Raw genomic sequence first — 21,672 nt, forward strand, 5'->3', positions numbered from 1 at the left:
TGAAATATAGCTGTGTTTTTTCCTCAGTTCTACAATAGCTGTCATATTGTCTCTGAGGAGACAGACATGCTCCATTCACAGAATCAGAATGGTTTGGGCTGGAAGGAGACCTTGAAGATCATCTATTTCCAACCCCCCTGCCATGGTCAGGGACACCTTCCACCAAACTAGGTAGCTCAGAGCCCCATCCAAGCTGGGCTTGACCACCTTCAGGGATGGGGCATCCACAGCTTTCCTGGGAAGCCTGTTACAGTTCCTCACCAATTTCCATCTGGATTTTGGTGCAATACTTTGAAGGTAAACATGAAGTCACTCTAGTGTTGCAACCTGGCAGAGTTCTCTTAATATGAAAGAAGAGAGGCAATAGACAAGAAGAGCTCAGAGAATTCAGTAACTTTTGTGCCAGTGAAGCTCTGATCTCCACTGTGCTTCCTGCTGCTCATAGGTGATTTTGGCATTTGTCTTGTATAATCCCAGAATGGATAATGAACTAATTGTCGTCATAACTCTTTGATTGCCAGTTTCTCTCTGCTGTGTAGCTAGCACAGGTCTGCTGTGTAGCTGGTAAGACACTGAAGACCCTTCTGAGTGATTGGAAAGTACTGAAATGGTCTGAATATGTTAGCATAGAGATGTAAATCCTTTCTTGAGTAAGATAATACCTAAATCTAGAAAAGAAGTGATAGATTTTTCTGCTTATATGAGATCTTTGTTATCTCATTGGCAATTTTTCCCTTGTTTCTGGAGTCTACTTCAAATAGTTAATAGCACATTGAAACCCTGAATGGAATGCTTTTAATTTAATATTTGATTTTACTTTGGTGTGTTTAAAATCAAACTAAGGCATTATCCAGGGCCCAGTATCTTCTGCTTCAGAAGGTAGATTTTCACATAATTTCATAAGATGCCTTAAAGGTAGCAACTATAGAAGTTCAGTGAAATGAAAACTATTGGTTAGAATAAAATATGAAAGTTAGTAATTAAATCATAAGTTCTCAAGATTTCTTTTACATAATACCAATCAAAATTTTGCTGGGGTCTAAAGAAGTTACAGTCTACTATCTACATTTGAGGCTGACATATTACCATGTGATACAATGAAATCACTGACTTTTCTGTAATTATATATACCTTAACCTGTTATGTTTTGCTGTAGTAAGACAATATGAAGTCTGACTTCATACTGAATTCATGCAGTGTACCAGTTCAGCAGTGTTTTCACACGGTTTTGTAAAAAATTATTTCATACTTGCATATCGGTGTGTATTTTTCATTGTATAGTGGTAACTGTGGAGTGAAAAGAGGAAGCAAAAGGCAATTTTATGTGCTCAATTTTAAGAAAGATGTGACACTTTGTGTTATATTTGAACATGAATGCCTCTAGTTTGTTTCTTTTTTTCACAATACCATGCTGTTCATTTTCATAGCTTTCATAGGTATTTCAAGGTACATAACTATTAGCAACTTCCTTGAAAAATGTATTTGTTTGCTTCTGTCAAAGAAGAAAAGTTGTTTGTTCTGGCAGCAGATCCCGCATTTTCATTTGTGCTTATTTTGTGCTGGTTTGAAAGGATGTGTAATACTTGATTTACTGCATTCAGGGGTAAATTAGTGGTAGTGATTAGCACGTAAGAAGAAAAATAATTTAAATAATAGGTATCTGCTTTCAGCTGGGCAATATTTTTCATTTATATGGCTTATTGAGACATATAGTATGGCATATACCACCAAAAGAAGCTAGTCTTAGAGAATGTTGTGAGTGTATCTATTCTGGATGTTGCATCAGAACAATCCAAAAAAGTCCTAATGTAGCATGTTTTATGCTACTTGTGTACACCTGTGGGTTTCCAGTGTAGCAGTTAGGCTTGGGGTCTGTTCACAGCTTGCATGAAGAAGTGCCCATCCTGTTCCCTGAGCAGCTACAGGAGGACTGCTGTTACTCCTCATGATATACTTATCCAAGCATGAAATCGATCAGTAGCAGATCTCAAAGACTGATTTTGAGATCAGACAGGAAAGAAAGGCTGGGGAAAGCTTTCACTTGTACATTTTTTTCCCCAGATTATAATTTAAGTAATGATTGGATGAGTTGGGGTGGGCGGGGAAGGTCTATATAATCCGTTAAAAAATAATTAAAAGTTCCCTCGTAAAATAATAAAGAAGATGTGAGAGAGCAGGAAATGCAATGACCAACCTTTTCTCACTTGAGATTATTAGAATATTAGCTAGGCAGTAGTCTGTCTAACATAAATGTCTTCTATTTGCAGAGCCAATGGAACAAAGCAACAAATGACTGCGTATGGCATTTTTTTCCATTTGAATGCACTAAGAGATAAAAAACCTCAGTAATTAATCAAAAGAAATTAATACTGTCCTCTTATATACTAATATCCCATAGTAATCTTTATTAGTATGCACCTGTAATGTCTACATCAGTTTGTAATGCCTTATATTCACTACTTTGCTCGTGTCTAATAAGTCCTTTAATGATCAGATAGACTGAATAGCATCTATTCAGTAACATCTACTGAGTAACATCTATTCATCTATTCAAAAATATTACATAATTGCTGTAATTTTTTTCACATACCATCTATTTTTCACTGTCCTGTGTGATTTATTGCTCTTTACAGAATCAGGACTCTGTGTGTGTATGTGTGTGTATATATATATATTTATATATATGCACACAACAATATATATTTGTGTGTGTGTGTGCCTGAATGGAAATAATTTCAAATAAGTAGCCATTTCCTGTGCACTTCATTTAACTTCAGTTTGATTGTCACGACACTTTCACAGTTATAAAGGCTGTTTTTATTTCAATATATTTGGTTTATGCTCATTTACCAATTTTCTTGTAGGGAACAAATGGCCACAGAAATGTCAGAAATATTATCTAGGTAGGTGAGAAGGTATAACACCAGTGAATCAATCATTTTATAAAAGGAAATCACACATGAAATGGGTTGAATTACTGTGGGAGTAAAAGTAATGGAATCTGGTTTTTTTCTAAGTGATACACACATAAGTAAATTGTTTATTTCATATAAATTTCCTTTACCAACACCGTTTTTTTCAGCAATTATTTCTTTGTGATTTTAATTGATTTTATTGAAAAAGAATAAGAATAGTTCACGTACCCTGTAATTTATATAATTTTGTTAATGCTTCTCCAGCTTTCTTCTTCTCAACTTTGTGATAACAGAACACAGGGCTCCACATCTTTTAAAGGTGTATTTCTACAGGTTCAGCACAAAGTTAATGAAGTAATTTAATAGTAATGTAACTGTTGGTGCATTTAATAAGAAAATATTCTCTTTAGAGTTCCCTTAAAATAAAAGCAGTTTTGAAAATTACCATGGTAAGACTGTATTAAAAACCCTCTTAAGATACCCAAACAAAATGCCCTTCTGAGATATCTTGAAGGTTTTATGTACAATGCAGAAGGAAAGATAAATACAGGTTTTATTCTGAATATACTACTAATAAATACTAATTCTCTGTTAAAAGACATAGTTATGATTGTCTTCCATATCAGCAAGTAATTAGAAAGTGTTTTCTGCAACTTGAGGGCAGAAGTAACCTTTGACATTGATTTTTATGAGAGGAGAAAAATTGTTTAGAGTTGTTTAGAGTTTTTGAAAGTGAATCTATTGTTTAATAAGTTACTAAGCTGTGTATATATAGTCTGAAGATGATCAGTCTCACATGTTTGATGGGTTTTCTAGTGGTAGCATGAATGATTGGAATGCAGCTGGTAACTGAATTTTTTTTCCTGTAGTGTTATTTTAAGAATAGGAATAAATCACATTGTGTGTAATTAAGGTAGCATGTGAATTTCAGTGGCCATTGTATTGCATATATTGACATCGTCCAGTGACTGTGGCCAATTTTTAATGTACAAAAAAAAAAAAAAAAAAAACAAAAAAAAACAAACAAACAAAAAAAAAAACACACACAAAAAAAGAAAAAACTTTGGGGCAAAATCAGAGGTTCTCTGTTTCGATTGAATTCAAAATGCAACACCTCTCAGTACATGCTTGTTTATCTAAATTTGTCTCACTTTTCATACACTGGAAACTTTTGACCTGAGACTAATCTTTTCTATTTTTAGCCTGAAAATACTGTTTATGATACAAAACTCTCAGATGGAGCAGTGAGCACTGACTGTCAAGTGTGATGCTCCTCTTAACTGACAGACTGTTATGCTTAAAGTCAAGTAGAAAACAAGCTAGTGATCTTCAGAGTGCAGAGTAGTACCCTAATAGAAAGACTAAGCCATTCAATTGGATTAGCATTCTTAAAGATTACTAGTTTAACCAGAGAGGGTACAGCCTAGTTCTGCTGTTTTAAATTAGGCAGCAAACTCTTAGAATGGTGGGTAGTGTTGCTAAATAAGGAAAATCCTTAGGATTTGTCAAATTAGGTTCAAGAAGGTTAGATACTAGGCAGTGGAAATTATTTATCAGGAATCCTTAATGTCCTACAGGTATGCCAATAATAACAAAACATTAAAGTATATATTTTGAAGGAGTTTTTACAGTTGTTTGTTTTATACTCATGAGTAGTTCTAAGTCAGAGTTAATTTTTTAAGTTGGACTTCTCACACTCTAACTGGAAACTGTGTGTGGACTTGGATTAGTAGTATGAGTAGGCATTAAGCTGCTACTGCAGCAGTAAGATTCTGTAGTTTTAATTATACTTTAGAGATAGTTCAGTTGTTATTAAGAAGAATGTTAGGTTTGTTCAATGAAATTTAAATTGCATTTGTTATCTCTGCTTTCAAAACTCCTGTGTCTGCATAAATAAAAATTTCAGGTTCTAATAGTTATTTATAACCTACTAATTAAAAAAAGAAAATAAACATAAAACTTCACAGTACCACATGAGACCTGTATGGAAAAATAAATGTTAAAATAATATTCACTAGATTATACATATTGATAATATGCCTGTCCCACAAAAATACTACTGCACAAACAGACCTTCCAAGGCCGAGGTTTTTTCTTATTTCATTTTCTTGTTGAATTTCTTTAACAACTTTGCTACCTTGTAAAGATCTAGTTTCTATAACTCTCTCAGATCCTGAAAGAATTCAACTTTTGTTCTTAGTCATGAGCTGAGGCTGGTAAAATTATGTGTCTGTTCTTGAATTCCTTAGTATTTAAAAGGTGTGCTGATCATCACTGAACATTTTAGTGTTTTGAACTTATTCAATAAGCAAATAATCCACAGGAAGTTTGCCATTCCTGAGGGAGGGTTCTCCCACTTATTCATACCGTATTTCTTCGGGGGAAAAAAATTTCAGGCTTATCTTTATATCTAATGTTTGTTTTGTGCATGGAAACCTTGTACTTAAAGATTTTAGTAATTATTTCTCATATGCATTTGCTGTTGACTTGTGTATTACCTACATGATGAAGACCTTTTGCCTTTAGAAAACACTGAGTTTTGATGAGACTTTTTTACTGGTCAGCCATTTGTCTGAGTGGTCTTTTTTACCTTGGTATTTCTTGATGATCCATATCATTACCCCCAACTGCCAAATAAATAGTGCTGTTACTAAATAGCCAATATAGAATTAATTTGGTTTCTTCTCTCAGGTTAGGTTTTGTCAAAGACAGACTATTCTCTCAAGCTTTAGAACAAGGATTTTGTCCTAGACCAATTTTAAATAGTAGAGGAAATGCCTTTTCTTCCTTCTCCTTGTTCTACTTCAAAAATGTTTTTCCTTGTCTGGTTTTTGAATGGCACTAAAAATGTCTACAGTCAGTCTTTGTTTTCTGCATCTTGCTTGTCGCTAGGTAAAATGTACATCAGTGTGGGATGACATACACAGAATATGTCTTGGTACATGAACAGTATTAATGACAATTCCTTTAAATCTCTAGGAGGCCAATCAGATTATGATATGACTTTGTGCATAAAATCTATTCTCATTTTCTCTTAATAATTTGAACATCTCGAACATATGGTGTTTTGTCTTAGAATTCTGCATGGTAAAAAGTATGATACATTGTTGATCATGTGATCTCTTCCTCTTCTTAAAACAATTCTTGTTTAATACTTGAAAAAAATTAGGGTTGTTGTTTTTTTGGGTTTTTTTAATAATTGTAGGGGTCCTGCAGTGCAAGCCACAAAAGCTGCTGCTGGTACTAAGAAGCATGATCTCAGTAAGTGGAAATATGCAGAGCTTCGCGATACAATCAACACATCTTGTGGTAAGTGGTTTTTTTTTTCTGAGAAAGAGTTCAAGTTCTAGTTATATGAAAAGTGTTACTTTTTTAATATAACAAAGATAAAAAGTTTATGTAAGTTGGAGTAAATAACAAATTAATTAAAAAGAAATTCTCTTACCCCCAAAAGAACAATACCTGAAGCTATTTCCATATTAAGGAAACAAAATTTCCATTGTTATGTCTTTCAGGGATTATATATTTATATGGCTTGGGCCATAAAATATATGTTATAACTTCTTAATTAAGTTCACTCATTTTGATGTACTCCCACAGAAGGAATAGTAGTTATTATGCTTTACCTAGAATTTGCATGTTCTAAGAATTTTTTTGCTATCACTTCTTGCTGCCACCAGATCATAAAGAAAGCAAAAATGTTATGTAAAGCACAGTGTAAAAATATGTTCTGTCTTAGTTGTTCATATTATTCTTTAATTTTCAAACTGTGTAACTTGTTTATGGAAGCTTAGAGGGGAGCATTAATCACTTTGCCCTCAATGCTGTGAAGATAGTAACAGAAAAGAATAATTCCTTTTTTAGATATTGCTGTTTATTTCTGTTTTTTACTGAAATCAGTTGGTTAATTTGTGATTTAGGATCACTTAGAATTTCTTCCTGGATGTAGAAATTGGAAACTAACTTACTCTCTTTTACTGTTTTTACATATGCAAGACTGGTGCAATGTTTTCAGCTGCATAGATGGTGCATTAATAAGTGGAGTTCATTCTTTGTGAAGCCAGCTTGGATACTCTGAGATGACTTATGAAAAAGCCTTGTCATCATTCAGTCTCTTAGTATAATGAAATTCAGAAAAATTAAAATAGATACATGAAAAAAGAATACAAATCTAAGCATTCAAATTGCCATTTTACTTTTTTTTTTTTTTAGTTGCACAAATAATGTTCAGCAGTTTAATCTTTTTTTTAATTTGTTTCTGTTCTGCTTGTGTTGTGATACTGTTAACAGAAACATTAGTGGTCTTTCACTCCTCCAAATGTCCCAGTACAACAGCTACTTTGGGGACTGCCTTTACTCTAAAGCAGAAGATGATTCAGACAATGAGGGACTTTCTGGGCCATGAAACACAGGGACTGTGCTGCACAGAACAAGGATTTTGTATATCACATTTTGTCATATTACTCTTACAACTTGACCTCATATAACTTATCATTTTAGCAAACCATTTAATAAATAATTTTTCGGCCTTTTCTCACTCATGCCTCCCCCTTCTCTTTGTTTTGGGCTAGATATTGAACTCTTGGCAGCTTGCAGAGAAGAGTTCCACCGAAGGCTAAAGGTGTATCATGCTTGGAAATCCAAGAATAAGAAACGCAATGCAGAAACAGAACAGCGTGCTCCCAAATCAGTCACAGACTATGGTGAGAAAAGATAATTTCGCGTTTGTAATAATATTGGTGATAATATTCTAAAGAAAACATTTCTGGAATGGATTTTGGGTTTGCTAGGTTGAAGAAACTTTGGAGTTTTTAGGCATGTTTTATGTTGATTTACGGTAAATATTTTGGAAAGATTGAAACTGGCAAATTCTTCAGAGAAATTAAAACACTTTCAGTAGACCCAGGTACTTGTGCTGAACAGCTCTCTCTTAAAACCTTCTCACATCCAGCTGACATCTCTTCAAAAGAGTTCTTGACCTACTGATGCAGGTGCTGGCATTTTTGTTAAATGTTCTTTGCTGTGCTACTTTAATATTTCGTAGTATAGAGCTATGTAGACATAGATGTAGCTACTTTTAATAGGTGCTAATAATTCTATCATTTACATCACTGCTTACATACATCATGTTACATCTTCTTTTAAAAAATCTGTGAGTGTCGATATTGCAGTTTTGGCTCATGGGGTGAAAAATTTTGCATAGACCCTGTTTTGTACTTAGACCCTCATTCTACTGATTTCACAGGCAGGTGTTTATTGACAAAGCAACACAGAGTAAGTGACTTCCTTTTACATTCCTCAAGAAAGTGTGGGAGTTTAAGACTACCAGATCTGAAAATTCCATACCTGGTTTCTGGAGTCATATTTACAGAGTGGACTCTATTCCCAACATCCCACCTCAAAAGTCTGGTAATCATCTGTTATAAAAAGAATCTAAGAAATTTATAGAATCACAGTAAATGCCTGGAATAATTTAGTCAGATCATTCCTTTTGTCTTTTGCTTCCATGATATTTGGTATTTGTGTTCCTGCCACACAGTTCATGGGAGAGACAAAGGAAAGGGAAGATAGGGAGAAAGTACCCTCCCTGAAATTACATGAGCCTGAGATTAAGGCATTGTCCTGGCACATGGAGACACTGGGACACTGCCCTGGGACATAAACATCCCAAGGAATGCAGGTGCCCTAGATAATCTCAGTCCATGTACAAAGGCACTTCCTTCTCCTTGATTCATTTACATGAGTTATGCATTGCTTGAGCATTACCTGAGTTTGAGGTGTTCAGGGAACTTTAGTATGGATACGTGGCAGGCAAAATCTGGACCCCTGGAGAAGATATTATCAAAGAATGAGTCCTTGTGACTGAAATGTGGTTTTAGGGTCTTAAGAAACTTAGGACTGAAATGGCAGGAAAAGACATTTGAAGCACTTTTGCAAAGTGGTAAATTGCTTTGAATTTGAGCTCACACATTCTCTCTGGAGCTAAATGGGTAAAATATTCATACATGGTATTGCTGATGGGAAGTACCAAAGAGCAGATGATTGGATTTTTGCACACAAAGCTGAGAACATTCATGTTCTTATCACTTTTGTTCAGACATTTGCTGTATTATTTTCAATATTTTTCATTGTATTTTTTTACCTTCATTGAAATATGGCATCGTATTTCTGAAGAAGAGAACCTTGCAGTTCAGAAGAAAATGATAGTGACCTTTAGAGACTATTAATGTTAATGCCAGTATAATTCTTTGTATTTCAAATAATTATACCGCACAGGCATTTCACATATATGTATATATAGTAGTGATCTGAGAAGGTAGTAAGAAGGAATTTTGATTTCTTAGGTGTTCAAGCTAAAAGTCTCTCTGGTGTCAGTGGATGTGTAGTTTTTTTCTTTCCATCTCTTCATTGATTTAATGTGATTTTACAATATACCTTAATGCAGTTTTACAAGTAGCCTTTAATTAAATTCATACATTCAGTATAGAAGCTAAGCACTGGATTGTATATTGTCGTTGGTATTGACAGAGGTCTGGAAGATTTTTTCTAGCAGAAATGTCAAAAAAGAAAAGTACTACATTAATTAACTAGCAGATTTGTCAGGGCAATCTATGCTTAGCATGTGTACCACTGAGGCTTTGTAACAGGAATTGTGAATCATTAAAGTGATTAATCTCCCGATGTTAAATCCTGGTGAAGATACAAGTAGAAAATGAGTAGAAATACTTAGAATCTGTGTTTATATTGCAACTAGAACTCCCATTTGTTTGTTATCAGCATTGGTGAAAAATGTCGAGGTAATGAAAGCATTATTTAAAAAGGATCAACACTTTTATATTTCGTTCATCATGTAATATTTGTTCACAGATTTTGCACCATTTTTGAGCAACTCAAGTAAGTGAGGAGACAGTTGTTTAAGCTAACTTTGAAGAATAGGAACACTTGAGAGCTCTATTACTAACATTGATTGATCCAGTGTTTTGCTACACAGATACATAGAAGTTAATTGTAAAAACCTATTTTTTAATTTGGCAATGTTATTCGTCTGATGGTAACTATACATTACGCTAGTAATTTACAAATGTGCTTGTCTTCATGAAATCCTACCCATTTGAAGAGTCATGGGAAGGGAGAGTGAAATAACCTTTTTATGTAAATTATTGGAAGATACAATCTCCTATTTTTTTTCCACACTCCCATGAAATAACATTCTTGTTCTAACTTTTATTTTTTTTTTTTTATTGTCTGAACATGATGTAGCAAAGCTCTGGACTCAGCTTAATGTAACAACTATTTTCCTAGCACACAAACTAACATTCAGGTGATGGTTTCTTCTGAATAGAGAGCTACAGTTCTATAGCACTGAGTAGAGACTCCATTGGCTGCTTAGTATTCCTGTTCTCTAGATCTGCCCTTGGATTTAGATATGCTTAGGGGTAGAAATGAGCCTTAGCAATTACCATTGCAGTGCAAAAGGTATTTTACAATACTAAGCACTGATCTGCTGGGAAAAATTATCAGATAGTTTGTAGAAAATAGGTTTTTTATAAGCTCTGTCTCCCTGTAAGGTATATGTTTTATTAGAGCTGATGCATAAAAGTAGTATTCAGCTGTTAAAATGTGTGTTTTTTTCTTCTATGTTTATTTTTTATGCACACATAAGGAAAAAAGGGAATTTGCTATGTATAACACATGGGGATTTTTTAAGGTTCTGCTCTTCAGGTTTAGAAAAATTATTTTTGCTTGAATTTAAGCAAAAGAAACTTCAAGATGCAGTTGCTATCTATATTAGTCCTGTTCATGACTGTAAAAATATGTTATTAAAAGTAATTGTCATTTTTTACATTGTTAAATATTAGCTCAGAAGTTGCCTTTGCTGCTCAATAGCAAGGCAAAAAATAGAATTCACTTTTATTTATTCCTTTAATGCTGAAACATATTAACAGTTATTTTCTTCTGTAGAGATGGTAAAGGTTCTTAAACAGGCCATCTGTAACGGTGGTGTAAACCGCTGAAACAAAATCAGTAACAAACTTTTGCAGGGGCAGTTATTAAGGGAAATGATCTCATTTTTAAGAGTATTTACTATTTAAAACTAAATATGATAGTGTATATGTAAGATAAGAAGGTTGATCATTTGATGAATTAATGCAGTGTATGTGCTTTTATTTGAAAGCAAATTTCTCTCCAGAGTCTGAAATATGGGGAACTCAAAATGTCAAAAAATGCATGTGGAAAATATTTACCAAAAATATATATAGTAACTTGAAAAAAATTAATGTAACTTTCTTCTTTAGAAGTTCAGTCAGCTGCTCTTAATGAAATAAAGGATTCCTTGAAAAAAGAAAGCAGCCAGAAATCAATTCCAATGCCAGATTTTGACATCCAGAAATCTAGGCAGAAAATTGTTTGGTGGCAGCTTTGTAATAAGCAGTATTGTCAACATTTCTATTAACAAATTTGTAATTTCTAACAGTATTATACATCCTTTTTGTGTTGACTGTCAAACATCAAGTGATGCTTTTTATGTTTGCCACTGAAAATGCTTCTGTGCACTGTGATCTTCTTTTTACAAAGAAATGGACTGAACTAAAGCAATCACTGATAAATGTTTCTGGTTGGTAAGAAATTTTATATGGGAAGTTTTACCTTAAATATTCATTTAAAGCAGAACGTGTTATTTTATTTACTTTTTTTTTTTTGTTTAAACATGCGATTGGGCAACATGTAGGTACAACACTTAAAGTGAGTCTGGTGGTTTAGCTATTGTTATTAACAGAATGCACATTATCTGTGAGATGGGAGTACTTTTTAGGTTTGCTACGACTTCAGATGACCTTGAATTCAGAGAGAATCTCTTGGGTTTTGAGGGAAGGTTTCTTGTTTGTTTTGTTGTTTTGTCTGTTTTTGTGTTAGTGTGTTGATTAATAATAAAGCAAATGATACGGCTTTCTTGTTTTCTAATTGTTTTGTTCACTTATTTTTGGGGGGATTTTTTGTGTGGCAGCACAACAGAACCCTGCAGCCCAGCTACCAGGCAGACAACAAGAGATTGAAATAAACAGACAGCAGCGCTATTTCCGCATTCCCTTCATCCGCCCCGCGGACCAGTACAAAGACCCCCAGAACAAGAAGAAGGGCTGGTGGTATGCACACTTTGATGGGCCCTGGATTGCTCGGCAAATGGAGCTTCACCCTGACAAGGCACCCATTCTGCTTGTAGCAGGTTGGTATTGAAAGCAAAACTGCAACTTCGAAATTGTTCTAAAGTTGATAATGGACTTCAGAAAAAGAGGGTGAGGTTCCAAGTTTCAAGTTTCCCCAGTTGTATCTTTTTTGTGTGCGTGTGGGTGAGTGGGTTTGGTTTGGTTTTGTTCTCTGTCAGCAGTTCTTATCTGGCCAGACTGCTGTTGATGGTGGCCAAATGTTTCAGAATGTCACTTGGACATTTAACTGGTCCTATGTTTTACTTGTACACATACTTCAATTTGGGAAGCCATAGACAGAGTAAGATTCCAAATGTAAAGGGTTTTATTATTGGAAGTTGTCAGATTATTCATTGAACTGGAGACAGTGTGAAGATAAAATATGACAGTTTATCTGGGTAAGATCTACTCATCATTATACTTTTTTTTAGTTAGCTGTAAAGAATTTCAAGCAGTTTGTATTAAAAACAATTCTTGCATGTGTTACATTGTCTTTCCTTAGCATGGGGCTAATAGCAAGGTGATGCTTTTATCCTATTTATGCTATTAGTATGGGAGAATAGCTTTTTATTCTTAAAAATTTAAAATAAATGTTGAAATGGATAGGTAGAGATTTATCTGGTAGTGAAATTTATCCTCCTTTTCTGGAGGGTAATGAGCAGGGGAGAAAACACTGGAGAAATGCTGCTTACAGTTCTGTGTTTTGAGTTTTTGTATTTAACTTAGAGACTGAAGAAAAGGCCATAGCAAATTTGTTTCACTTCAGGATTATGCTTTACTAGCAACAGAAGTTTGTTTTCTGCAAATTATTTTAAGTAGAATTCTTTATACCAACTGCTGCTGTTCAGTGCCAAAGCCCATAGCTAAAAGGAGCACTGCTGTCATGAGTACCTGATAAAAATAAAATTGCAATTTAGTTTGTGAGCTACACATATCATTTCATTGGACTGCCTATGTTGGTCCTATTTGGAAAACATTGTTTCGGGTGGTAGGGTGACAGATTAGCTACTTGATCCAAAGTCTGGAATTTTTAGTTGCTTTGCTTCATTTAACCAAAAGTAGAGCAGTTCACTGTGAAGTGGACTGAAACTGCAAGTATATGTAATCCAAATATGGTTGTTATCCTGTAATGGGTTTCAGAAAAATATATCAAGATGATGATCTTTCAGTTTCTTTCCTTTATTCCTTTTTGCTCGCTGTTTAAGTGCAACTTTGTCAATTGCAGCATCTGATACTAGTTTATTCTCATACTGCTTTAGAGTTCTCTGTGTAACAAAAAATGAGGAAATTGAAAAATGCCTGTATCTGAGGACTTCTCATAAGCTCTGAAGTCTACTAGCAAACCAGATCTACAGAGAAGAAATGTAATTAACAAGGACCTAATCTTTATTGATGGGACCTTTGATTAATGTAGAAAATGTTTTCTTTTTCCCTTTACCATTTCAGGTAAGGATGATATGGATATGTGTGAGCTTAATCTTGAAGAGACTGGCTTAACCCGAAAACGAGGTGCTGAAATTTTACCGAGACAGTTTGAAGAAATTTGGGAGCGCTGTGGAGGCATCCAGTACCTCCAAAATGCAATTGCCAGCAGACAAGCTCGCCCTACCTACGCTACGGCGATGCTGCAGAACCTGTTGAAATAACCGGGCATTCGGCACAGGAGCGCTGCAGATGAGAGCCTTGCCTGCAACACAAAGGGAAGAGTTCCTCTGTGCTACAGAGGGCCTAAACGTTCTGTAATCAGAGTAGAGATGTTTAATATAAAGTGAACAGATTTTATTAATCATGTGGTTTGTTAATTTGTACTTCATGATGTTTAATTTGTGTAGTGAACTTGACTAGGTATGAGGACCCTGAAGAAATTTCAGTCAGTGTAGTTTGATGCATTTTGTTTATATGTTGCATTTTCTTTAACAGTTTCTGTTATAACTCTTTACATGTTTAAGCAATTTGTCTGTACTTGGGTACATATTGCAAAGAACTGCACTACAACCACCTTTTTATAAGATTCTTTCTTTAAAACACTGAGTAGTTGGCTTCAAGTGGTGGCCTGGTAAAGAGAATATGCTATTTCTAATAACTGGAATTGTGAGGCCTTAGCTTTGACTTCTGTCACGGAGAAGTTGGAGTGTACTTTTATTTAATCCGAGACATTTTATGTCCTGATTTGCAAAATGGTTAGTGTCTGTATTTAATGATTTTTGTTTTTCCAGAACCTGATGGGAAATCCTTCTAAACTTGAGACCTATAAACTCCTGTTTAATGCATTCTCTGTCTTGGTTTAAGAGAAATGGTTTTCTGTACGTTCCAAGAAAAGCATTCATATATGTTAAAATAGTGTAATATTGGAGGTCCTCAAAGAATGTAGTGCTCTTTAGGGCTTATACCACTTATATTCTTATCCCACGTAGATTTTTTTTTTTTTCCTTTCTTTACTACACATCAGCTTTAGACTTTCTTTTTCTGACCACATTTCTATTAGCAATTCTTGGACAGTTTGTTTAACCAGATAGTGTAATTTCAATATATTACACAAAATTGTCCAAGCCTTGTATCTGAAGGCATATAAGATAAAGTATATCATTAAGGGAAATATGTTCAGCTTTTGCTGGCAGTATAACAGAATATTGAGGCCTGAGCCTCAGAAATCCTCTTCATTTTAACTATAATGAGATATGCAAGGTCTGTACCTTTTGTTAGACTGTAAAAAATTGGTCCAATAAGGTAATACATCTTAATACTATGTGCTGATGAAATAGTTACCATTTTTAGTGTACTGGAATATCATAGTGATTTGGATGCTGAGCTGTATATTAATCTCCTCTGTCAAGTTTCATGGCTTGTAACAGTTCCCTTATTAAGCAGTTTGTTTGGAGAGTTTTTGTGGGTGGGAATAATTTATTTCATACAGTTTTAAGATGCATCTCTTTCGCTTATGTGAGCATTGCTTTACCTTGCTGGCCATTATTTCAACAAATTAAACATGACCATTTGTTATCTCTCTGATAGAAATTCAAAATATAAGTAACTTGATGTCCAATTACATAGCCTGATTTAAAACTTAATTCTTGCCTTTTGTAATTGATAGTTTGCTTATAGTATGAAACAATTTCTTCACTCCTTACTCAGCATGAAACCTCTTGGAAGCTTTAGTTTTAAATGCACAAATATACTTAATTTTCAAGAGGGGTGGTTCTGTAGCACAGAGAAAGCTCCTTGCTGACCTTAGACTGTGATTGCGTGCCACAGGCTGCTTGTTACAAATGCACACCTTATGGGAATAATGTGGAGATATTCAAATGTTATTTAACTCTCTACACACCACTGCATCAGGAAATCTCAGCAGACCTGCTCTATTTCCTGGTCATGTGATTGCAAATGAGAAAATTGTTTTCATTTTACCCAAATTCTTCACTGAAACAGTCATTTTTGACTGGAAGATGAAAGGAGAAGTACATCAGACTGCTGGGTGGAAAGCTGTGTGCAAACCTGCACAGTGTTGCATGAGTTTAAATGTACAGCTTATAGAATTTAGATTACTGGTTTAGTGCTTTACTGCATTGGAACCAAAATGTGACAACTTCTAGTCCCTGGACACTTAGCACTGCAAGAAACTGTGCTCACTCATGGGAACCAAGGAAGAAAAAAATTACTGACTGACCCTCTGTTTCTGTCTGGGTTTAGCTGCTTGACTAAACACATTCTATCTCAGTGTATATATCTTTAAAAATCCATGGATCTTATGAGACTGAGCACAGTAAGCAAAGAACATTAAATGCTTGTGTGTGTGTGTGTGTGTAGGTATATACACATATATGTGCTTAAATATTTTAGTATGTATGTGTGTAAACATACCTGCAGGGAACTTTAAATAAAATTAACTGAATTTTTCCCCTCTGCTCCTTTAGTCTTGTCAGGATCTCCTTGACAGGCATTGGAAAGAAAATTTATTCTTCAGAATGGGGTATATGGAAATTTTTCTTTACTAAATGACGAACAAATATGAGCTATCATGAAAATAAAATGGACTTGGAAATAGTGGAAGAGGGTCTGGTGGCTGGACATCTCAAATGAGATGTTCCCACCTCTCAGCATTGCTCCAGAAGTGTGCCTGAGTGAAGCAGAAGATGAATTCCAGAAATCAGGGTATTCTAATTTGCACAGTATCAGGCTGCTTTTTTTCCCCTGTTTTTTTTTCACTCTGCACCAAAAGCAGCTTCTGCTCTTAGTTTTACTTATCTTTTTGTGAAATAGAATTCATTTTCAGTTAGTTTCAGATTTTTCTTTGTTACATGTCTGGCAATATTTAACTGCTTACCAGTTGTTTCCATGGTCCCTTGTACTGTCAGATAATTACAGTTGGTTGATTTGGAGAGGAAATATAAAAGGAGGGGAGAAGGTTGATCTTCAGTACTGTAGGATAACCTGATGCCCTTCTGATCTACAATTATAGAGAAAATTATAATCAGGTTTTTAAAGCACATTGGCTTGGTTCTCTGTGTGTTTGATTAAAAAATAAAATTCTTCTTGTCTGTCAGAGAAGCTGTCCGTTATAGTTGAATCTACCTAAAATGCTCCAGAAAGCAAAGGAGGGGGAGAATCACCACACTAAGCTACATTCCTAACTAGGTGACCCAGGAATATGCATTTTCTTGAGAATGCTACTCTGAAGATCCTAAGGTCATTCAATACTTGTCTTTTATCCATTGATAAGATTGTGTTTTTCTTTACCTAGTTGAATCCTCTGGGTTTTTCTTAAAAATCTTTATTTATAGTATTTAAATGACTTCCTAATACTGTACTGAAAATTAAAAATAAAAATAAACACATTCCCTGTTGAAATCCTACTTGTATCTTCTTACTGTTTTGTCTTTGAAGAGTTGAAGCATAAGGGTTAATTAAGTTATGAGAAAGATAAAAATATTCCTTTGCTGGTATTGTCTGCTGCTTTTCCATGGGATATTTTTGGTGCTTAAAATTACTTTTTAAAGATTTATTCTAGTATAGATTTTGTCTTTACTTTCTAAGATAAATGTTCCTCCAGAATAACATTCTGATATTAGAGAAATCTGATTCTGTTATGCTAAATATCATACTTCATTTCTCAGCATTTATTGAAACAAGTATACTTTTATTATTTTTTTTAACATTATTGCTATCAGTTCCAATATGTCTGTCATTTACTGTGCTGTGTACTCTGCATCCTTTTAATTTTAGATTGTGTCTGTCAGTGACTGTGACACCTACTCTGCTGCTTTGAATGTGTGCACTGTGACAGAAGCTTTATGTTTGGGATGGAAATGTGATGTTGCTTTTGTGAGGTTTTTTTTGTTTGTGTTCCCCTTAGAGTCTTAGGGAACTTTCTCATCTTAAGGGCCAAATCAGAGTGCTAGTTTTGTAATTTAAAAATATTCATGCAATTCATACTTTATCTAGGAAATGTCATTTTGTTTCAGTTTTCTTATGGCTTTTTATCTCCAACTGTAACTTTATATCAGTTTTAAAGTAACATGATGAGTTCTAGTGTAAGATTAGGTACCGCTTCAATTCCCTGTGAAATTTTCAAGTAAATAATTTTATTATGTTTTATTGAAATACAAAAGGTTTACGTCCAGCAAATATATTTGGTAATTAATAGTTGAGAGTGATAATACAATCATGAATGACCATTATTAAAATACACATTTTAAAATTACTTCTTTTTTAATCTGGCTAATGATAGTATAAGTTGAAATACGCTAAACACATACAAAAATACATTTGTAATGGAAAAAAAATGGAATGCTATCAGCATTCTTAATGCCTTCTTAGCTTACATGAGCAATAGTGAAAAGCTAGCATTTGTAGGCGAGGATGACTTCCAGTGCCCTGCAAAAAGTACATTTAAAGTAATTTTGTTCTGAAGCGTTACTGTGTAAAACCACATCTTAGGTTTCTTCTTTATTTTTCTTTCCTACTTAAATAAAGTAAGTAAGAACACTATTTCAGCTGTAGAAATTCAACCTTGTATTGGTGCATTGCCTTCATTCGTACACAGTCGCCAGTTCCAGTAGTTTTGCAGGCAAGTCCGTGCAGTTGTTTGGAATTCGTAAACAGTTCTTTTGAGTGGACTTGAGAAGGTAAACTAAAGTTCAGTCTTTGCTGTGGTAACTGCACGGTACCAAGTAAGAATTGTCACTAAAATCAGCTGCTGTCCTGGATACACAAAAGTTTCACATCTGGATGAGGAGTTGTCATCCAGGATAGTCATGAACTTTGTAGAAGCTCAGTTTGAGCTGTAAGTACAACTTCTGGTGTGCACCAAGCAGCAAACCAGTGCCTGAATACAACACTGGTGCAGAATATAAATAGAGATATATACTCAAGAAAAAGATACTCAAAATAATGCTGGTACTTGAATCAGGATTCTGGATTCATAGTGCATAAATAATTAAGCCTACAAAATACTTAATGGCTACCTGTTGTCTGCTTGGATTTCTCCTACAAAAACTAACAGTAACCTCTCAAAATTATTTGTGTGGCTACTGAGTCTAAAGTGTAGGTGCTCATGTGCAATTCTAAACTACTCCCTATCAGGAGAGTGTTTATGAATATAAATCTCATGTTCTGAAAAGGTGAAACTCCACATATTGTACCTCAGCAAAAAGTTTGAAGACTTAGGATAACCTGATCGTTTCACTGTCATCAGAAGTTAAACAGTTAAGTGAATATGTACATATGTAAAAATGATGTGTTTATTAACATAAAAATAGCAATCTGATCTTCATAGAAAGCCTTGAAAAATTAAATCCAACTTCTGTGTGATTTGCAATGTGAGTATTCAGGGAGGGAATGAAGAAGTTCCCAAATGCTTTTAATGTGGCCTTTGGTCAATGACAGGTCTTATTTCCATCCACCATTTGCATCAGTGTGTGCAAGGGAGGGTAATAAAGGGGTATAGAAATGCACTGAAGATCCACTGACATTTTTACCAGAATGGTTGTAACATAAAATATTGAAAAATGTCACATCTCAGCAAAATCTGTTTCTAGCACTCAGCTCTTAAATAAAACAGTTAAGTTGTGTAAGCACCAGAAGCTTAATGCATGCAACTTAATAGTGGGGACTTCCTACCAGGCATTTTAGACTTGCTCAAAAGCTGCTCAACTTGATCATTTGCTTCCCTTCAGTAAAACTATTTTTTTTACATGTGCACTGATTTTATAGCCAAAATACTGTATCTTTAGTAATCCTTGATGTTTTTTGTCATACTCATCCAGATGTCCAATCTTGAATAATGCCAACCTTCTTTCTTGAATATCTGTAAGAGAAAGTCCCATAAGACATTTGAAAAGTATTGTTGAATTTGAAAATGTAGTATTTATCTATTATTTAGCTAACTGGCAAAGTCACACTAAAATCTGTTAAGATAATTGTGGTTCTTTGTAAGAATTGAGCTTTGAGAAGGCTTCAGGGAGAACTTCTTATGGCCTTTCAGTACCTAAAGGGGGCCCCAAGAAAGAGGGAGAGAAACTTTTTGCAAGGGCAGGGAGTGATAGACTAGAGGGAATAGCTTTAAACTGAAGAAGATTTGTATTAGAAGTAAGGAAGAAATTGTTAAATGTAAGGGTGGTGAGGCACTGGAAGAGAATGCTCAGAGAAATTGTGGATGCACCATCCCTGGATATGTTAAAGGCTGTTAGTTTTTGAATGACTAATTGAGTAAAACTCCACCCAATCAAAACCCCCTCTAATAAGTGAATTCTGCAATTATTTTCCATGCAGTGACTTTATAACTAAACTGGAGTCATTTTTTTTTCATATTTGGGAAAGATTTGAAGGTTATTTTAGCTTCTACTGGAACTTTGTGCCTATCTTCATAAATGCCTTTATAAATACAGAGCTTTATAAATACAGATATTTACAGAGTAAATATGTACTTACTCTAGATAATGCATCCTAAAAATCTGTCACTGCTGTTATTACATATTGCAACCCAAAACTTAAATACTGAATTCTCGATTTAGCCTACGAGCTGTAGGTAGCCACATCCTCCTGAAAATTCAGTTCAAGTGCCATATTCCATTAAAAAAAATTTAGTCCTGAAGGAGTTTTCTAGATTGTGAAATCAAAGTGCTCCTCTTAGTTTCAGCTAAAGAAAGCTGTTCTACTTTCATTTTCTTCTGCCATTGATTGACTTTTTTCAAATCATTAAAAACATGTTGAATCTAAGGTTGATGTAAACATTCACTGTGAACTTAAATAACAGTGAAAAATAGCCACCTAATTTTTTTAAATCCATTTCAATTTTGTGGTTGCTGGATTTCTCACTAAATTAATTTATTTGACTAGATCTTGAGAAGAGCTTTGTCAATGTACTTTTGACAATTCAAATATGTTCTAGATAACACAGACCTGGTTTTCTTTCACAGATGTGCCATTTTATTACTTTAATAAAATATTTAATGTTTTTCTGTGTAGTAATTTTAAGTAGTTTAACTATTATCAAAGTTTATTGGTCTACAATTGCCCACAGGCACATTTCTTTTAAGGTGGGTGTAAAATACTAATTGCAAACATCTGTGCTTGTGCTTTTATAAGCAATGAAGCGAGTTCCTTCTTGAGCTTTTCCAAACTGCTCCTCCCTGCTGCTTTGTCCGTCTCTATCTTTGTCCATCGCTATCTTTGCTTTCCAGTCCCCCATTTTCTGCTCAGTCTGTAACTGTGACCATAGTATGTGGAGAGACCAGACCTGGGTATGATGAAGATCAGTGACAGTAAATCCTTCTATATGGTATCTTTGCTTGTTTCTTTATTTACATAACAATAAATGTGTAAGGAGCCCTAGATTCATGTAGTTGGTATCCTGTCTTCCGTAATGTCCAGCTAGTGCCAAGGGCACTCCTCTACTGATATTCCCCACAATAACTATGGGTGCTAACAGCTATAGCAAAACTTTTTTGTTCCTAATTGGGAGTAATTCAAAAACAGGATGATGGCAAAGTAAAAGCTTTTTTTTTGTACCTATCAAGAGGACATATGCAAATACATCAGAAACAATCTGCCAATTTTAGAGGATTTTTTTGACTCAGCTTTTCTCCTTTCTGTCTTTTTTTCCCCCACAAAGATATATGGGTTTCAAGTTACAAAACTTGAAATAATACTTCAGATATGAGCAGTATTCTGCTCAAATTAGAATTGAACTTCTCAAACTCTATGAAGCTTAACCAGACTGAGTGTTCTAGTACTGCTTTTTAAACATTCCCTTTGGATTGCATTTTGTGTTAGTCGTTTCAGTTATTCACATGTTCCAGTGACTGCCACATTAGCACATGGTTATAATAACAAAATATAACTTCGTTACATAAAAACATATAAGAAGAAAATGTAGTAGTCATATCAAGCATCAAAAAAATTCTGAGCTTTTCTTTGTATTGAATTACTACAAAGAGGCTCCCTGGTAACATTGACAATGGGACACAACAGGTTTTTAAGGTTCTTGAAAATAGTCACAAACCTTGGATCTGTCTGGCTGATGCTGCAAACGAAGAATTCCAGAGACTAACTTG

At 34.5% G+C, this 21,672-nt stretch overlaps 1 protein-coding gene across 4 annotated transcripts in view; it reads left to right on the forward strand.

Annotated features, from left to right (window-relative positions):
• MYO6 (myosin VI) overlaps positions 1-16,977 on the forward strand; it is a 102,908-nt gene extending 85,931 nt beyond the window's left edge. Inside the window, exons 29-35 of one of the 4 annotated variants that reach the window (XM_066315041.1) lie at positions 2,268-2,297; positions 2,865-2,903; positions 6,121-6,224; positions 7,487-7,618; positions 9,783-9,809; positions 11,923-12,141; positions 13,568-16,977. In XM_066315041.1, coding sequence (XP_066171138.1) covers positions 2,268-2,297; positions 2,865-2,903; positions 6,121-6,224; positions 7,487-7,618; positions 9,783-9,809; positions 11,923-12,141; positions 13,568-13,767 — 751 coding nt within the window. In that variant the 3' untranslated portion in view covers positions 13,768-16,977. The remainder of the gene's footprint in view (positions 1-2,267; positions 2,298-2,864; positions 2,904-6,120; positions 6,225-7,486; positions 7,619-9,782; positions 9,810-11,922; positions 12,142-13,567) is intronic. The other 3 variants (XM_066315042.1, XM_066315043.1, XM_066315044.1) reach the window with 3 other exon arrangements.
• Positions 16,978-21,672: the final 4,695 nt, after the last annotated feature.

This window comes from Sylvia atricapilla, chromosome 3 (genome assembly GCF_009819655.1).
Source record: "Sylvia atricapilla isolate bSylAtr1 chromosome 3, bSylAtr1.pri, whole genome shotgun sequence".
Taxonomy (NCBI): Eukaryota; Metazoa; Chordata; class Aves; order Passeriformes; family Sylviidae; genus Sylvia; species Sylvia atricapilla.